An 18,266-nucleotide genomic window follows, 5' to 3' on the forward strand; every position below is an offset into this window, starting at 1 on the left:
ATGCCTACTTTGCCTGCCTGCCTACTACTTGCCTGCTTGCCTCAGCTCAACTCAACAGCGGAGTTTCAGGTGTCCCCTTTTCCGCACACCCTGCGCGTTTTAGCCTTTTTCTATTTTATTTTCTTACAATTACTTAAAATGCTGCAAGTATGAATTATATTAACAATTTTCGAATTAAATCAAAACATAAGTAAGCAAAGTAAGTAAGTAAGTAGTGTCCGATTGCTAGCTAGCTAGTCTGGTTTCTTGTCTCGCAGTTTGAATCTGGAGATGACGCAAGACTTTGTATCGCCCAGTTCGATTGTTATTTCATCTATCTAACTAGATACCCTATGCATTTCGTTTCCCTTAGATTATGGTGATCATATTAGGAAAGTGAACACAAAAATAGAAAAGAAGCAAATGGGGAGAGGGGAGGGGGGGCTATGGGGAGGGACCTAGAAATTCATTTTCTGGAAAATGAAATGGGGCTATGGGGGTGTGGGAGTTGAGAGAATGAGGAAAAAGAAATAAAATAAAATAACATAACATAAAAAATTAAAAATGGGAGAAAATAAAATGGAAAATGAATAGGGGAAGGGAAAGGGAAAATAGGTGAGAGAGAGGGAAAAGCCAAAAAAGAAAAATGCAGGAAAGGGAAGAGGAAAAGGAAAAGGGAAAAAAAAAAAAAAAAAAAGGGCAATGCTCAATTCAGAAAAAAACCCCCCCTCTTCCTCTCTCACACACTCTCTCACTCTTTCTGCTCTCCCCTCTCTTTGCTCTGCTCTCTCCCAGAAAAGAAAGGTATTAAAATAAATAAATTATAATTATAATAATAATAATATCAAAAAATAATAAAATTAAAAAAGAAATAAAAATCGATCTAAACCAGGGAAAGTAGAAGACCCATCCAAAACCTTGAGAGTCACCCGAGGAACTGGTTCCCATTTGGAGATTTCCACTGCCACTAAGCAATTCCTCTCGTTTTTTTAACACTGGCGCCGTTTCGAAGCCTAAGCGGCCCAAAGTAACGATCTGCAACCGTCCCCGACGGGACGTCGTCAGTGGCACTAGGCCATCACCAACACGGCAACGCCAGGGCTTCCCTTCGTCCCTGCGGTCCATCCTCATGCTGAGATCCTGTATTTGTTCATAAGCTTCGCCGATCCCCTTCGGGGCCCTTCCCCAGACTGTCTTGTCTTTCCTTCTTCCTGTCTGTCGGGTTCTCACCTTCAAAGGGATTTCTGAATTATTTTTCTACCTCGAGCTGACCTGGCTCTCTTCTACTCTTTCTCCTCTCTCTCATACTTATTTCCTGGTCTACTACCCTCAGGGAAACTACTTTTACTTTGCGCCTCTCCCATCATCCTCGAAGCTTGTCCTACACTTGCATTCTCTATACATTTTGCGCGGATCAATTCATCCTCTCCTCCCACTTCCTTGTTGATCATCCTCGCGATCTATTTTCTCTCCCACCCCCTTCCATTCTTCTGCTCCTCCCCACCTTCTACCATTCCAGTTCACCCGCGCAATCCCCTTCTTGTGTCGTCAACCTTTTCGCGGGGAAATCCTGTGTTTTGGTTCCTCCATTTTCCCAGGGATATCTTGCGCCGTGAATCTCGTGCCCCCCAACGTCTTGTCTCACTTTTTTTTTTTTTTTCTCTTTTCTAAATCAAAATCCACACCATAAACCAACTATCCTCCATGACGATGGTCATTGAGAACCAGAACCGCCAATACGGCGGGATGGGCTTCGATAACGTGTATCAACACAACATGCACCACAGCGCTCCGCAGTTCACCGACCCATGGACCGCTCAAACTTCGTCCCATTCCACTCCTCCGGTCTACGCGACTTCCATGGGACCCAGCCAGATTGGCCTCAGCCATGTTAAGCAGGAGGAAGTGAGCCGCCCACCGATGTCTATGCCATACTCGAGTATTCCCGTTTCCGCTCCCTCGATGGTCGCCGGGAGCAACTACCCTACTGCTACTGCTTCGAGTTACCCCGGACCGGAGATGATGGGTTTGTCGCACGACATGCCGCGCACTTCTTTCGATCAAGCCCCGGCCTACACTACCGCCTCGCCCATGACCAGCTTCGCACCCGCGAGCTACGCCCCGCTCAGCTACGCTCCGTCTATGCACCAACACCAGGACCGTCGGATATCTCATGCGTAAGTTTACTATTTCATCTGGAGCTTCCAGCGGTGTGGAAATATGCTTACATTCATTTTCATCCTATTAGTGATGCTCGCGTCGGTCAATCGCAACCCCCTTCCGCCCCAACATTCGGAGATGCTCTTGATGCCAGCCGTGGAATGGTCGCGCTCAGCCAGGATATGACACCCCGCAATATCTACGGCCCTCGCAGCTCGCGAGGCTCGGGTGACTCTTACGGTTTCCCCTCGACACACTCTTCGGGATCGTCGATCTCTTCCGGCGGAAACTACCCCTACTATTCCGCCTCTGTCGCATCTGTGGAGTCCTCTGTGACTGATTACAGCTCTACCACTTCGGAATCTTACGAGAATGGCCATCTGTCGCGGACGCTGCCTCGCCCGTCAACCCTGTTGACGGGAAGTGCGCCTCCGGGACCCCAGTCGATGATGAGCCAATTCAGCTCCAAGATGCCGTCCAACACCCAAAAGAAGCACAAGTGCAAGGTGTGCGACAAGCGGTTTACCCGCCCATCGTCTCTTCAGACTCATATGTACAGTCACACTGGTGAAAAACGTAAGTTCCAGAACGAGCCTTTTACTAGTGGTCTGTGGTACTGATATTCGGGAATCTAGCATTCGCATGTGACGTGGAAGGCTGTGGCCGTCATTTCTCCGTCGTCTCCAACCTGCGGCGGCACAAGAAGGTCCACAAAGGAGAAAAGGAAGGTGCTTCGGGCGAAGACGAAGAGTAATTCAATTCACTCTTCCTCTCAGTCTCGAACGCCTCCCCCTTAACGCCACCTTAACGGGGCGGAGGAACAGCGGACTACGATCCTGTGACGCATCGCAACACATTGTGCGACGTCTCACTCCTGAATCGGGTTCCGTATTCTTGTACAACAGCTTCGATTCCTCTTCTACTTTTCTTCTCTTTCCGTCTCGGCCAGTGTGGCAGAGAAACGATACCCCATTTCTTTTTTTTCCTTTGTTTTTCTTAGATTCCCCTGGACAGGCAAGACACGGTACAACGGCTCGGAGGGTTGCTAGTGATGTCTTTATTACCCAAGTTATGACCATAGAGGTACCGGTTGTTTTGCTGGTTGGTGATTTGTTTTTTCCTTTTTCTTTGGTTTTGATTACCCATTTCCTTCTTATCTCTCGCTAGACTAGGGAGTTGGTCCGATGTTGTTTGATTTCCTTTTTCTGTTCGGCATGGCTTTTTCTGCTCAGATACCAGCTGGGGTTTGGTTCTTGATGATTCACTTCTTTTCCTGCGTTTTCCGTGATATGATTGCAAATCGGAATATATACGCAGCAGGCCCTTAATTTTCTCATGCCCTTTTTCTTCTACGATCTAGAATATTTCTCTTCTTCTCCCCCCTTTTTTCTTATGTTTGTTTCCATTCGGTTACTTGACCTTTTCCTTGCTGTGCCGCAGAGTCTCGCGCGATGATTTGTTATCGGGAATTAGCATGGGCTGTTGATCTGAGTTGGGTTTGTTTTTCTGCTGGGATAAATTGCTATAAGGAGGCGCACTCGCGTTGGCGAGTGCAGGGCTGATACCCGTTGCAATTGGGCGGAGCATGGGCTGGGAAATGCAGGATGCTTTGTTTGCCACGGTTAAACTTGTTTGGAGCATACTAGACACCCACGGTGTCACCACGGTCGCTACTATATACCTTATTGTCTAATCAAAGATGCTTGAAATGCACCCCCGGGGTTCCTTGTAGACTGACTGACGCTATCCTTATCTCTGTACTTTTCTTCGAACTAGTCTTTCCATGCTCAGTGACAGTGACAGTGACCCCTGGTCCGCACGCGCCCCTGTTTGACCTGTACAGCCTTCACGGGGGATGGATCCATCTACTTTTGCCCAAGAAGTATGAATCCAACTCCGTGCAGCAGGTAAGCTAAGACCCTTGCTTGACTGCTTGTGCTTGCAGCCATCGGCGTACCTTCTTCACTGGGAGCTGAGCATACTGGATTGGAAGCTAAAGCATCTGTGCTTTAGGGGCCAAAGCAAGGGTCACCTCCCGACTTTCTCCGCATTGTCCGAGTGTCTGTCAATGCTCGGAAATCCCGAATGGACGAACATCAGTGTCTTTTGATCTCTATGTTTATGATGTCTTCATCTTTGTTCGATAGGGTGTGGTTTCTCAAGGTTTATGTGTCTATTTTCCCAGCTGTGCGCAAAGACTGACTCCGGAGCTGCGGGGTTTGTTTTGAAATGATGTGGATTGCTGCTAGACCAATGAGTTTATGACGGAGGTTGGACTAGCAGCCCTAGATATATAATCACATATATATCTAGGGCTGCTATATATGGGGAAGTGATGGGGTTCACAGCGGAATCGCTAATGGTGATGGTGTAACAGGTTGTGGGCTTGAAGCGCCGGGGCGCGATCTTGGGGAAGAGGTTATTTCATTCAAAGATGATGGCGAGGCATGCTCATAGCCTGCAGAAGCTGCTGTTCATCTTATATTCATGTTCATCCCGAACCGGTCTTGCATATTAAGAGGCTTCAATGTCGGGGCCATCTTCTTCCATCGTGGTCATCCATCAGCAAAGCCAACCATCCGCAAAGGTAAACACAGCAGAAGCACCAAGAACTTGCGGTATACAGCGACATACGGCTCACGGCAACTAGCATGTTGAATCTTCCACGCGAAGCGACGGTAATTTCACATCGCACCAATGGCTATGGAGGACATCGTGTGTCCCAAACCGCGCATGACATTGTGTATGCAGATTGTCCCACAACCATCTCCAATATATGTCGAGTAATAATAGCAGGCGCTAACTCGGCTACTCTACCGCAGATGTATCTAAATTAAGAGATTTCTGGTTCGGAAAATGTTCTCAACGGCCGATGCATGGCCACGAGGGCAACGGCGCTTATATCAAACCTTGTTGGTTTTATGCGCGTCTCACATCCACTGCCGTCCGCGAATGCCTGTTAGACAGATTCCAAGGTAGATTACACAGGCGTGTGGCTATATCTGCAAGGCTGCTTTTGGGTGTAGCGCCTGTGCTGCCTATAGGATATAACTTGATGGCCTGGGGGGTCCATGCTATGCCCGACTGACTGACTTGGTTGAATGTTGGAGGGTTGTTGCCTGTGGGTTGTCTTTGCATGCGAGATATCGGACATACTAAGATTATTTTCTGGTTGCTTTGGAGGAAGGCTTCTTTCTCGTTCACTTTAGTCCTCACCGGTTAACTCGTGTGGAGGCAGTGTATCTGGCTATCCAACATATCAGTGCTTGCGTGTATCAACTGGACTGGATTGATTTAGCATGGCTGAGAGGGAATTCTGAGGGATGTCAAGGCAGACTGGTTATATTGCTTCTCAGAAATGGAACTGAGTGAATAGGTGGTGATTCAGTGAACATCAGTATCTGCAATAACTGAGTGGATCATTCTCCTACTACTTATATCTGTCGATGCTTCTTTCCATCAGAACAACTTCCTCACCACCACCAACCCACTTCATCTTGTGCTTCAGTTGAGAACAGCAACTCGCAGCCCAAAACCGCTCGCAAGCTACTCATCTCTCATCTAAGAAACAAACATCTACATCATGATGTTTCTCAACTACCTCCTCATCCTTCTCCTCCCCCTCCTCGTCACCGCAATCCCACACTCCACCCCCGATGATACCAATAACACTGACACCGACATTGACGCCAACACCAATGCCAATGACATCCTAACCACCACCTCCATCTTCAGCTCCACCATCACTAACCTGAAGAATCTCCACCTCACTTCATGCTCGCTCAACACCACCACTCTCAACATGAACCACAACCTCACAACCCTCCCCACCCCAGCCAGCAACCTCACCCTCCAGCACGTCGCCCTCGGCCGAGGAACCCAAAACTACACCTGCCCTTCACCTCAGAATTCCACCAGCAAGCCCACCTCCGTTGGCGCCCTGGCCACCCTCTTCGATGTCTCCTGCATCGCCTCGGCCGATGAGGAGCTCCTGCACCATCTCCCGGCCCTCGTGCAAGGCATTCCCCTTGAGACGCTGGACTTTTTTGCCACGGTGATCAGCCTGGCTGGAACGGGAGCGGGCATTCTCGGTGAACATTACTTTACGGGATCTGGACAGCCGTCCTTCGATCTCAGGTTCAGCGGGGATGACGATTGGGCTACGATGAAGAAGGTCGCTAGTGCTAATGCCCCGAAGAGTGGGGATGTGCCGTGGCTCAAGCTGGATGGGATTGATGGGGTGGGAATTAAGGTATGCATTGCCTCTGTGTTTCTGTGCTTGTGTGCCTAAGTTACATGGTACTAACTGTGGTGTGTAGGAAGTTTTTCGTGTTTATACAGCTGGCGGTGTTAGTCCGGCTACGTGCGCGGGACACGAGGGCACGTTTGAGGTGGAGTATGCGGCGGAGTATTGGTTCTATGGATGATGATATTTCTTCTGAGGAATGATGCTCGTTGTTGAAACTTTGCTCTTGTGTTTCGATGGGACAGAGGATATGCGTTTATTATCTGGTGAATCTGTTTTTGACAGAGGATATGCGTTTATTATCTGGTGAATCTGTTTTTCAATTGCCCAACTTATTGAGCAACCTAAATTCATGATAATTCTGCTTGCAAACGCAGAAGCAATCCAAGCTCCACATTGTAGAGGAATAAACAAAGGGAAGAAAGATATCATTGCAACTTCCCGTCTCCTACAGAAGCATAACCCACACTCTCCATCTCAATAGAACCATCCTGACATAACATCTATACCCACACACCCTATACTCAACACATCCTATAACCCACGCCAACGCGCTTAAACCCAGCCACGTCCGGATCCCTCCGCCACTGAAAGGCTATCCAAGCACCACGTCAACACAAAGTCTATCTATGCTTTGCTTCAGCTGGCAGCTGCGCCCAATCATTCCACATAAAGTTAAAGCAACAGACTGGCACATCATATAAACTCAATAGTTAGTAACTTCAGCCACAATCTAACCGATAAACCACCGCCACCACTCAAACACTAACTAACAAATATCTGGCAGTTTATGCGGGATCTATCTTCTAAATATTCCATCTTTCTTTCTTTCTTTCAGCTGTCATCATCCACGATTGCAAAGTTTTAGATTAGAAGTAAGCACACATGCATAATTAATATCCCGTCAAGAGTATCCTTTCATTCTGGGTAAATTCCATCTTTTCCTAACAAATAGCTGAACAAAGTATACACATTCAAATAGAAATCAGAATAGAATAAATAGATAAGCGATTATGTCATACCCACCACACTCACACATCACGTGACCATAATGTCTCTCCCCCAAAACCGGTAAGCTCCGGCAGTAAGGCTCACTCACAGGCCAGACAAGCCAGAACAGGAACAGCCCAGCAGCTGAGAGCAGAGCAGAGAAACTGGGAAGCCTGGAACACCCGCGTTTTCCCCCCAAAAACGCGTAGCTCAGAGCACCACCACCACTTCCGGAACGGACCTCCATCCCATCCACACCCATCTCTCCCCCCCCAATCGTCAATCTCTTTCTTTCATCTCTTCTCCTTTCAGTACAACCACAATCATCACTCACGGTTTTCTCCTTCCGTCAATTTATTTAAATTGAATTTTGTTTGAATTGCGCATGGTGGTTGTGAGAGTGTAATCGTCTCACTTGCTTTCTTCTCTTTCATCTATCTATTTCAATCTCCCTTCTTCCCTCCCATCTCATTCATCCATCTGTCGCAACTTGCTTGCTTACATACCTTACCTTACTATTACTCTCGTCTACTACGATACACACTTACCTACTACCTACCTACCTCACATCGCATATCGCAATCCAGATCAAAATGGCAACCGACTACAGCAAAAAGACCAACGCCGAATTGATCGAGATCCTCAAGTCGCGCAATCTCCCCCACACGGGCAAGAAAGCTGAGATGGTCGCCCGGCTCCAGGAGAACGATAACAGCGCTGCTGACAAGTCGGAGGAGAAGCCTGCTGCTGCTGCTGCTGCTACGAAGGGTGACAACAACACCGATGATGTGATTGACTGGGAAGACGATGAGGTCCCTGCTGGTGAGGCGGCTGCTAAGGCGTCGACTGCGACGGGCGCCGCGGCGATCGCGGCCGGTGGACAAGGCGAGGTAGAGAACCCCGTCAAGGTGCCGAATCAGAAGTTGGATGAGGAGGCGGATCCCGCGACCGCGAAGGATTTGAAGGTCGAGCAACCTGGTGATGCTGCGCAGCAGCAGGAGGAGAAGAAGGAAGAGGAGGGTGCTGCTGCTGGTGCTACGGAGAAGGAGGGAGAGGAGGAGAAGAAGCCGGCAGTTACTTACTCCGCTGGGTTGCCGATTACGGAGATGGAGGAGGAATTGAAGAAGAGGAAGGCTCGCGCGGAGAAGTTCGGTGTTACGGAGGAGTCCAAGGCTGCGATTGAAGCGGCGGAGAAGCAGCTGGAGCGGGCGAAGCGGTTCGGTACTGCGGCTCCGGCTCCTGGGGAAGTCGGTGTGAAGAAGCTGGATGAGGCGTTGCCGGAGAAGGAGGAGAAGTCGCGCAAGAGAGGTCGCGGTGATGAGCAGAGCGGCGGCGGTGGTGGTCGCGGTGGAAAGAAGAGGGATCTCGGAGGGAGGAACAGGTTCCGCGGCAGAGGAGGACACGGTGGGAACCGTAACCAGGGTCAAGGTCGCCCTCAGAAGCAACAGAATGGCGGTGGTGTTACTGCTGCTGCTGCTGGGGCCAAGACCAACTGGAGTCAAAAGGACGTCGCGGCCCTGGAAGCTCGGAAGAAGAGGTTCGGAGCTGCTGCGTAGACCCAGAGGAGGGTCGCAATGTGATATTCCGGTTCATACTCTGCTATCTCTTCTTTCTTCTTTCTTTACAGGTTACTGGCGTTTTAGGGGAAATTCAAGCTTTGGTCTGAAAATATGCTGTTGTGTACATGTTGCGAACTGGAGTCGCGGTTGACGGTGTGAGGGATATTGTGATAACTTGGCCTGGGTGCCACTAAGAAGTGCCGGACCTGGTCGATCGGGTCGGCCATTGTGTAACTGGCAAATACCATTCGGTTATTGGATCTGACGGTGTGACAAGAAGTCAGGGCCATTGAGGAGATCCCGGTAGGCATTGTTGGATATTGCCCGGAGATTTCCCCTGGATGTGGTCAAAGATCCGTGCAGGGTGACATGCATCCATCCAATCCGCCCTTGTGTTGCTTTCTTTTTCTTACCCTTCTTCAGTCATTGTTGTCCCCATCAGACATCACTCACCATTGACGAAGAAACGAGGCGAATAATATAAAAGGAGGCTGGTGTACAGCATATAAGCTATCGAATCCCAAGTAAATAGTCGAGCTGCAAGCCTAATTCTGTAGTGGAACTCGTAGCATTCACACGTTCAGCTGAAAATCCCTGGCGCATGAGCATGATGGCGCCCCAGTTCCTGCAGCGCCAACCGACCGACCGACCGACCGTGGCTTCTTTCCTGGCTGGCCTTGGGATCGGATCGGATCTGCAGAACTTAGTCTATCATCACGCACATTCCTTCTGTTTTCGCCCCGAGTTGCATGTTTTATCCGTCCTAGACAGACGCGTAAACAACCAACTGTGAACAAATTCTAGATGCTCCGTGATTGGTATATGTCACATCGCTCAGGGGAGACGAGAGAGGGGGTAAAGTTCAGATATAGTAAGTAGGCCAGAAGTCAGTTAACCGCCGTCCCACTGAATCACATTCACAAAAAGGCAGTAGGGGCGGGGGCCTTTGCTTCACTCTGTCGGGCAAAAGCCCTTCGTAGTTGGTTCAGTGCGCCCGTGGTGCTAATTGCTGAGCCAGGCTCCGTTCACCTTGGATCCGTCAATCAGGCGTGATTGTCGCCCCGTGTTGAATGTCTAGCGGCGGATCAAGACCCACGGCTCAGCGACTCCGCATTCCCCTCGGATCGGGGAGAGGCAATGAGGCACTTTTCTTAGTTGATTTTGAAAGGATTGCAGATAGGCAATTAGGGACCGACTGTGGTTTGCTAAGGCGGCGGGGATCCACCGGGTTTAGTCCTCGGTCTCAGCTGCTGTGTGCGGCCTGTAGCTTCGGGGATGTCACTGGTCGTGTGAAAGGTACGCGAAGGAACAAAGTATATCATGTCTGGCCGTTGTGAGAGTGGATCGAGGCAAATGTCCATTTCGTTCTGTGTGATGGGGGCAATAAACGATGTGACTGGATGGGGGGAAGTTGAATGGATCGGGGCGAACCTTCCGGTGTACCAGGGTTGAGTGTGGTGTAGTACCTTGTCGCTCATTCAGAGCACACACACACGGCAGAGAAAGTGTGAGATAATTGCTTTCTCGAGATAACACAGTAGACAGTGCAGTGAGTGTAGTTGATTCCTCCAGGGACTTCGAAATCTCATTGTGAGAGAAAGAGAATGAAGGGCCTGCCTGCATGCGTGGTGTTGCTATAATTAAAATCGAGATGGCTAAACTCGGCCTCTCCGAATAGTCAGTGACCGTCAGTGACGGTCAGTGACCACCACCTGACCGGCTTGGGTCGCCGCCGTGAAAATCTCCGGTCAGCATCAAATCAGCGCCCATCTTCTCCAAAAAAAACACACAGACCACTTCAAGCTTGAACCTCGCTTCTTAGTCCTTACAAAGCACTAGTTGACTGCGGCAATCCTGACTGACAACTGACAGAAGACTTACAGTGACCACCAGCATGCTTGGCTGATGCCTGCATCTGCCATTCGCGCGTTGGCCCACGGCAAATGGCCGGTTCAGCGCACGACGGTCTTCCCGCTATCTCACGCCACTCAACTCCATCTCGACCTGTCAAGCGATGCCGTTGAACAGTCCCCAACCCTGGAAGACCATGGTACTTACCAGTTAGAATAGCCGTAACAACCAGGAGTGGGCCGCGGGCATGGATTCCTTCCATTGTTCACTGGCCTTGCCTCTGCTGTCATTACGGCTTGTCCCCGGCCTGGTCGAGCTTGACGGCTTTCGAGAGATTATTCGCCAGCCTGCTCGTGACTTCGGCTGATTTAGATAGACTCCAGGATTGAGACCGTCGATAACAGAAGCGGGATCACAGGAGATAATTCACCAGATCAAGAAAGGGAAGCAGAGAAAAGGAGAAGTGCCTGCGCCAATTACCATCCCGGTCACATCACTGCTCGAATCCCGACCCAGCGTCGATCGCACAAATCGCGCCAGGATTATCTGTGATGGTTGACGCTCTCTAGACGGATCGTTTACCTACGAATCGGGTTACTGGTTCCCCCACTACGCACGATGTCGCCAAACGGGGTTCGAGGGTAGTCCTGGCTTGTCCAGGTTTCGCAGATGGTCCAGATCTATTCCTGGTACGGGACTAATTAAGACTTCCAGCTCCCAGTTCGCATGCCCTTCTCTTTCTCTCCCTCTTCTTCTTCTCTTCTATTCATCTCTATCGTTCTTTCGTTATTTTTTCCTGTGTAGCTGGTCTTGGTTGTTCTATTCTACGCCATTTAATGTGGCTTCTGCATAGTCTACCTTTTTTAATAGACCGACGCTCTCTGACGTGGTCGTGCAGACGGAGCTCGACCTTTTTTTTATTTTTTCTCCTGCATTTAGCCACTCTGAACGTCTCCATACTGTGGCGCAGCGCCTGCACGGTGTACTTGTCGGTCCTTTGTATACTTTTTAAATCTTCTGCTTTCCATAGTTGCAGTCTCGTATCTTCTTGTCGGTCTTGGTCACTATTCTTCTATGACACCTACCCCCCGCTAAATACGACCGCTTATTTCCCCAACGCTCCATCAAACCGTGGCCCTATTCTGAATAGCTTTCTTCTGCCCCGCCTCTACATACCCCGCTGCGCGGTTACTTTCTAGGTTTTATAATTGACCGGCACCTGTCACTGTCGCAACTCGCACAATTCCCTGACATGTTATGAAGGGTAAGTCATCCCCCAGCTGCTGGCATTGGTTCAATGAAAGCTCACAAGCCTTATCGCTGGTAGCGTTATCGTCGGCTATAAATATCATCAGACGGAATGATTTCCTGTCTACCTCGTCCTACTCCTATCGTTAGATCGTTGGTCTTCGGACTACAACTGGAGGCTGGACCCAGGTCACACCATGTCGTCGCACAAGTCTGACGGCAGTCGAATACCCCGACTGAAGAATGTCGCCAGCCAGTCCCGGAGCGTATCGTCGCCCGTGATGGCCTCAGCTCGGCATCACGACGCCCCTGCCCAGCTATTGCCCAGGCCGCAGATACCGAGACCAACGCTTGCCTCGACTAGGGCTATCCGAGCGTCATCGTTGTCCAGCGCTGAGGAATCTCGTCACAGTGTCGCACGATCAGACCCTTCGACGATCCCGGCCGGTCAGCATGCTCGTCCATCGATACCTCCGCGAACAGCCACGCATCCATTGCCGCCGACACCCTTGCATCCAATGCCGGATGGAGGCGTTCGCCAACCCTTCCACATGGCTGCCGAACCCCTGAATGCCCTTGACACCGACCAGAGGTCCCCTGCTCCCGGTCGACCGCGCAATGTCTTGCGGAGGAAGGCGCCGACAATCGGTCAACATACCGCACAGAACAGACCAAGTTTGGAGAGACTACGACCTGAGAAGCTGAATGTAATTATACCAGATATCCCTACCATTGGGCCGACTCTGAGCGCCTCCTTACGACCCTCTACGAACCGTTCAATTTTAGCGTCACCAATGGCTTCGGAGGATAATCTTTCGACCATCGTACCGGAAGCTCACGTCCAAACCGGTCCGAAGGAATTTGCAAGCCTCAGGACCACTATCAACACACAAAATCTACCACCCCCAACTCCGATAATCCCGTCTGCCAGTAGTCCTTCCACAAGGTATTCAGAATCTCCAGGAGTGTGGAGTAGGACTTCGACACCAACTACTTTATCCTCGTACTCACCGGGAATCGTTCATTCCGCAAAAAGTTCTCGCCTAAGGCAACCTAGTCCATCCCAAAGTCGGCTTCCGGTGTTCTTTCTTCAGACACAACAGACAAGCCCTGCGAGTGACCGAGGGCAGCCGGGCGCAACACAGTCACCCTTGTTGGACCAAGGCACCAGAGCAAAGGCATCTGTTATTGAGGCTGAGACGAAACAGTCTTCGCCACAGACCGGCACAACGAACACTACCAACGCATCTTACAGCCACCTTCCCCGTAAGACATCCGCAAGCAGCACTCGACGACTCTCGACCAAAGAGAAACCGAACTCTGAGGCTGAGCAAAAGGTAGAGGAGAAAAGGGTATCACGGGTCATGTCTCACGCAGATAAAGTACGAGCAAATTTGCTTGAGAAGCCTCTCCAGATACCCAAACGGCCGACCAGGGATGGTACTCACCAGTTAATACTGGAACCGTCACCTGTAGTGCAGAGCAATATATCGCCCAAAACGGTGACGGGCCACAAACGTCGAGACTCAATCGAAAGGTCACCCGTTTTAGAGAGACGTCCAGGGTTAAATAGGTCTGCAGCCACCTCAATCGACTCACTGCACGCAAGGGCACCCTCCCAGACCCGTGTACCAGCATCTCCGGAGCTGTCGCGAAAGTCGCCTCGCCAACCAGCTAAGGAAGAAAAGCTACAGCATGATTCCGTGGCCTCAGGAAAGTCACGAGGACTTGGCCTCTTCACGAAGAGGTCCAAACCGGACTTGGATGCACGAAGTGAAGGTCGTTCAGCTCGCAAGGGTCCAATTGCTGGGACCGGACATGAAGGCTACGGCCGATATGCTCAGCGTGGCCGCAGATCAAGCGTAAGCAGCAGCACTAGCCGAGCAAGATCGACAAGCACGACCAGAAGCGGCCCTAAATCGGTTGCCAGTAGCAAGGGTAGCACTAGAAGCCGGCCGGAGCTAGACCTTGACGACTTTCTACTTGATCGCCTCGAGCCAGTGATCATTAGGGGTGGGAATCTAGATGGGATTTCTTCCCAGAGGAGGCCAAGCGAGCAAAGCACAAGTGGTTTCAGTACAGCATCTACCTCAAACTTGACGCAGCCGTCTATAATTTCCGAGTCTCCCGGTTGCTCTACAGAGACACTGGCTAGTTCTCGAGCATCTGTAGACTCAGTGGAGCCGACCACTAAGGGCATGAAGCATCAGATCTCATTTGAACAGCAAAGGGTGGCATATTCGCGCCCAGAGACAGGTCCGACGGTCACAAAAGCGCCTGCAGCTTCTTCAATCCAAGACTTACATCAATCGAACCTTGAAGTTCGTCCTATGCGTCCCAGAGTACCGGTAGAGACGCAAAGTCCACAAAAACAGACAAAGCGAGGCCTGGGCCTGAAGTGGAATTTCTTCCAGAGAAAACAAGAACCCGAAAAGCAAGAAGGAAAGATAAAATCCCGTACTGCACCTCATCTTCATGCGACTGTGGCTCCAGCGCCTGTGCACCGACCTATTGCACACTACGCCCTAATTGACATGGACTCTGATCCCTTGGAGGAAATCGTACACAACGTGGAGAATTCACCACCCACTGAGGAGGACGAACTCAGCTCCCCAGTGGAAGTACCAGCTGCTTTAAACATCAAGAAAACACCGGAATCCATTCTCCTACCATCACCACCAAGACTACACGATGCTATATTTCGAGATCAGCCTCAGTCACCGAAAGTGTACTTCAACAAGAGCATGGTACCACAAAGCCCAGAGGTAAAGCCAGAAGGGGAGCGTCAAAGTCGCCTGACGTCCGTTGGGCGCATCCCACGTGTAGTCTCAAGGCGCGAAAGGCCGCACAAGCCGGCTGTACAGTCCTTCTCAAGGCCATTCAGTGTAGCTCAATCACCACCGTCTTTGACTGCCCCGGTTGCTGAGACCTCGGGTGGTATCTCGTTTTCACCCATCTTCACACAAGGCACTCTTTATCCTACACTTCCCGGCAAATCCGACTACAAGTTTGATCTCACAAATCCTTTCAAGGATCCCTTGAAAGGTAGTGTCTTAGACTTCATTGCCGGGCCCTACTCCAAGGAAGAGTTCATGCGATTCTCACCCAGAAAGGATTCCGTTTTGTCTACTTCTAGTGGCTCTGACAGTCTCGCTGCTGTAACGGCCGTCATGCCAGGTCCTGATTCTGAGTTGACCGAGGATGAAATATGGGGTGAATATGATGACTTAATCGACCATGTTCTTTCTCCGCAAACGACAAGCACGCTCTTCGAATCCGAATCCGAGGTGGATCACAAGCTTGAGCTAGCGACCTTGGCGAGCAAAACTCTTCAGGCAGAGATAAACGGGGGACCAGGAATGTCTGCACCATCTGAGCAACCTGCAGTCGAGCCTACGGCCTCATCACCTAGATCTAGCACTGGCTCTGTCAGGCTTCGAAGGTCCAGAATTGTTGCAGAGCTACATTCGTCTTTGGTCCCGTCATCTCAGCCTTCGTACAGTGAGATCATTGCTAGTTACTGTGACGATCGAAGCGAGAGTAGCATAGTGGAGAAGGAGGTAGAGGACAAGCTATTGGCACCAAATCCAATAGTCGAGCAACAGTCAGGCTTGCTAAGTTCGCCAGCCCTGGCTACATCACCGAGCTTCGAGATTTGTCGACAGCGCAACACCGTTCTCTTCGACATCGCAGAACGCGATCGCGAAGGGCCCACCGCTCATACCAACATCCGATCTGGATCTCTGATGACAAGCCGATGGCTCTCCTTTGGGCGAGTCCTCTTTAGTCCAGCACACAACCATGCCAAAGGGTCTGACCAAGAACGTATCCTGGTGGTCGATGGACTGGGAAATGATGATTGGTCATTCTACTGTGCTTTGACATATCCAAACGCGGAGGTGTACAGTCTTACTGACGGGCCAAAACCAATTGCATCCAAGCACCCACAAGCATGGCAGCCTCCATCAAACCACCACACCATTCAACACACGAGTCTCGATGATCAGCTGCCTTTCCCAAGGGGCTTCTTCGCGGTGGCTGTTTTACGATTCCCAGCTGCCTGTTCCGAAAAGGCGCAGGATAATATCATCTCTGAATGCAAGCGCGTCCTTCGCGCAGGTGGTTATCTAGAAATGAGTATCCTCGACCTGGACATGGTGAACATGGGAATCCGCACGCGAAAAGCCGTAAGGACCCTGAAAGAACGGACGTACATATCCGACGCAAATATTAGTCTCAAACCGGCAAGCGACAGCATCCAACGGCTGCTAGGGCGGCATAAGTTTGACAACCTTCGGAGATGCATGGTACGGATCCCTGTTGCTGGAATGATCGTCCGATCATCAGCGTCCTCCACCTCCACCTCATCATCGAATCCATCCACCATACTTGCAACAACCTCCCCAAATACCACCGTATCCCCCCTTACAGGCCTGTCAACAGCTGCCAAAGCGAAAGCAAGGGCGCATGGAAAGTCGTCCTCCAACGACACGGACCTATCCCTAGGCGACCTCCTCTCAGACCCTTCCCCCTCGCCTTCTAACGACGAATCCATTCGGAAGATCGTTGCTAAAGTCGGTCGATGGTGGTACACCAGATGCTATGAAATTCCTGTGCTCCCCAACGGCGACGTTGCCCTTAGCATCTGGTCTGACAGGAAGATCCTCCGCGAATGCCAACAGCGCGGCACTGGTTTCCGGCTGTGGATCGCATATGCACAGAAACCGAGCGAAAAACGACGAACGGCAAGTGTGTAGCAGTAATACTCATGACTTATTATTCTTTGTGACGACCGATATGATATGACATTATGATAATGCTGTCGCTATTGTTGCACAACCGACCAACCAACCAACCAACAAACTATGTAATGATGTTTGTCACTCTTAACGATACGGGAGTCAAAGGGTCCAGGAAAGACAAAAACAGATTGCTTGTTTGATTATGAAACATGATACCTTGTGCATGTACTGTTTTTTTCTATTTTCTTTTTGTTTTGTTGTTTTGGATCATCTTTCAGTCTTAAAGCTGGACTTGGGGCGGCTGTCTGAACATTACATTTTTATTTATATTTACTAAGTTCAATCTGGCGTTGACTTCCTCTTCTTCTTTTTCACTTCGAATTTTCCATCTGTACTTGTTTATTTGCCCTCCATAAAGCAGGCTTAATGGGTAACGGTACTTTATTCCTTTCTTTCCTTCCAATTCAGTTCCATGTTTCATTCAAGTTCCAAATCTGACTACAACACTGACTATATTCGTGACACCTACATCATGAATACAACACACATCTGAATCAGTAAACGTAACATATCTATCTCCTATCCATCTCCTTGTTTCATGCTGTTGCCTATTCCAGGCATCTGTATTACATGGCACCCAACTTGGAACTTCCGTAAGATACAACTAGTAACTATAACTTATTTTGCAACAGGTAGAGAGATACACCCATCCACACTAATCAGTAGTATCAAAGATACCATGCATCCGTCAATCGATCAGGCAATGACATTTCCAATACCAGGTCCCTCTTATAAGCTACTACTTCACTAGCAGTTAGTACCTTTGTCCCTTAATAGTGGTTGAAATCCTAGTAGGATAAGTTTGACTTCAATTCTTCAAAGAATTCGCTCACTCTGAATCTGTCAGTCAGTGCATAAGCACCTAGCTAGCTACCCCCATCGCAATGTCGTCTGCCCGACCGACCGACCGACCGACCTATCAGTTAGTTCGCCGCTTGAAGTCAATATGAGATCAGTGGTAGTAGTGGGTTGAATAGATCCGGATTATTTCTCCTGGCGGGTTAATGTGCCTACATGCCAATGTGGTAATATGATAGATGAATACTAGTTGGTAGGTAGGTGTGAGGTGACATTGCCACTTTGGCAGGCTAGACTCACATACTACCTACATACAGACTGATGTGCAGTAAGTAAGGGGTTATAGTTTGTTTGTGATATTATTCAGGTAGTAGGTTAACTGTTTTTATATGTGGCGAGGGGGAAAAGGTGAGCGACCGATCGGATTGCTCTTGCATGATGATGATGAGTCTACTGAATAGAGAAAGAAGGAGAAAGAAAGAGTGAAGGAGGTGTTGTCTGTGGCGATGGCTATGCTAGGAGGGTAGAATAGCTAATCACTATGTAAATCATGATAGAAGTGGTGGTGGCTAATGGGAGCAAGCTCCCTAGTTAACTTTCTTGGACTACGTCGGGGTGCATTTTGTGGCTTTG

At 49.8% G+C, this 18,266-nt stretch overlaps 5 protein-coding genes across 5 annotated transcripts; 4 read left to right on the top strand and 1 right to left on the bottom strand.

Annotated features, from left to right (window-relative positions):
- The first annotated feature begins 1,557 nt into the window (after positions 1-1,557).
- On the top strand, positions 1,558-3,221 carry BO87DRAFT_15855 (C2H2-type zinc finger protein). Its single transcript, XM_025618231.1, has 3 exons — positions 1,558-2,156; positions 2,228-2,715; positions 2,775-3,221. Exons 1-3 carry the CDS (start codon positions 1,684-1,686, stop codon positions 2,891-2,893), a joined length of 1,080 nt encoding a protein of 359 aa, XP_025481509.1. The 5' UTR covers positions 1,558-1,683; the 3' UTR covers positions 2,894-3,221.
- A 2,361-nt stretch (positions 3,222-5,582) lies between these two features.
- On the top strand, positions 5,583-6,577 carry BO87DRAFT_331173 (DUF3455 domain-containing protein). Its single transcript, XM_025620327.1, has 2 exons — positions 5,583-6,391; positions 6,459-6,577. The coding sequence occupies exons 1-2, from the start codon at positions 5,723-5,725 to the stop codon at positions 6,564-6,566; spliced, it is 777 nt and encodes a 258-aa protein (XP_025481510.1). The 5' UTR covers positions 5,583-5,722; the 3' UTR covers positions 6,567-6,577.
- A 933-nt stretch (positions 6,578-7,510) lies between these two features.
- Positions 7,511-9,410, top strand: BO87DRAFT_375048 (SAP domain-containing protein). Its single transcript, XM_025622934.1, has one exon. The coding sequence runs from the start codon at positions 7,969-7,971 to the stop codon at positions 8,929-8,931; it is 963 nt and encodes a 320-aa protein (XP_025481511.1). The 5' UTR covers positions 7,511-7,968; the 3' UTR covers positions 8,932-9,410.
- A 34-nt stretch (positions 9,411-9,444) lies between these two features.
- BO87DRAFT_395520 (uncharacterized protein) lies at positions 9,445-11,047 on the bottom strand (the record flags this gene model as incomplete). The annotated part of the gene is made up of 5 exons (XM_025625190.1): positions 9,445-9,605; positions 10,160-10,330; positions 10,366-10,407; positions 10,647-10,707; positions 10,805-11,047. 5 exons carry the CDS (start codon positions 11,045-11,047, stop codon positions 9,445-9,447), a joined length of 678 nt encoding a protein of 225 aa, XP_025481512.1.
- A 1,092-nt stretch (positions 11,048-12,139) lies between these two features.
- On the top strand, positions 12,140-16,923 carry BO87DRAFT_15963 (uncharacterized protein). Its single transcript, XM_025618234.1, has one exon. It carries the CDS (start codon positions 12,231-12,233, stop codon positions 16,788-16,790), a length of 4,560 nt encoding a protein of 1,519 aa, XP_025481513.1. The 5' UTR covers positions 12,140-12,230; the 3' UTR covers positions 16,791-16,923.
- The last annotated feature ends 1,343 nt before the right edge of the window (positions 16,924-18,266 follow it).

The sequence above is a fragment of the Aspergillus neoniger genome (assembly GCF_003184625.1).
Source record: "Aspergillus neoniger CBS 115656 unplaced genomic scaffold BO87scaffold_10, whole genome shotgun sequence".
NCBI lineage: Eukaryota > Fungi > Ascomycota > Eurotiomycetes > Eurotiales > Aspergillaceae > Aspergillus > Aspergillus neoniger.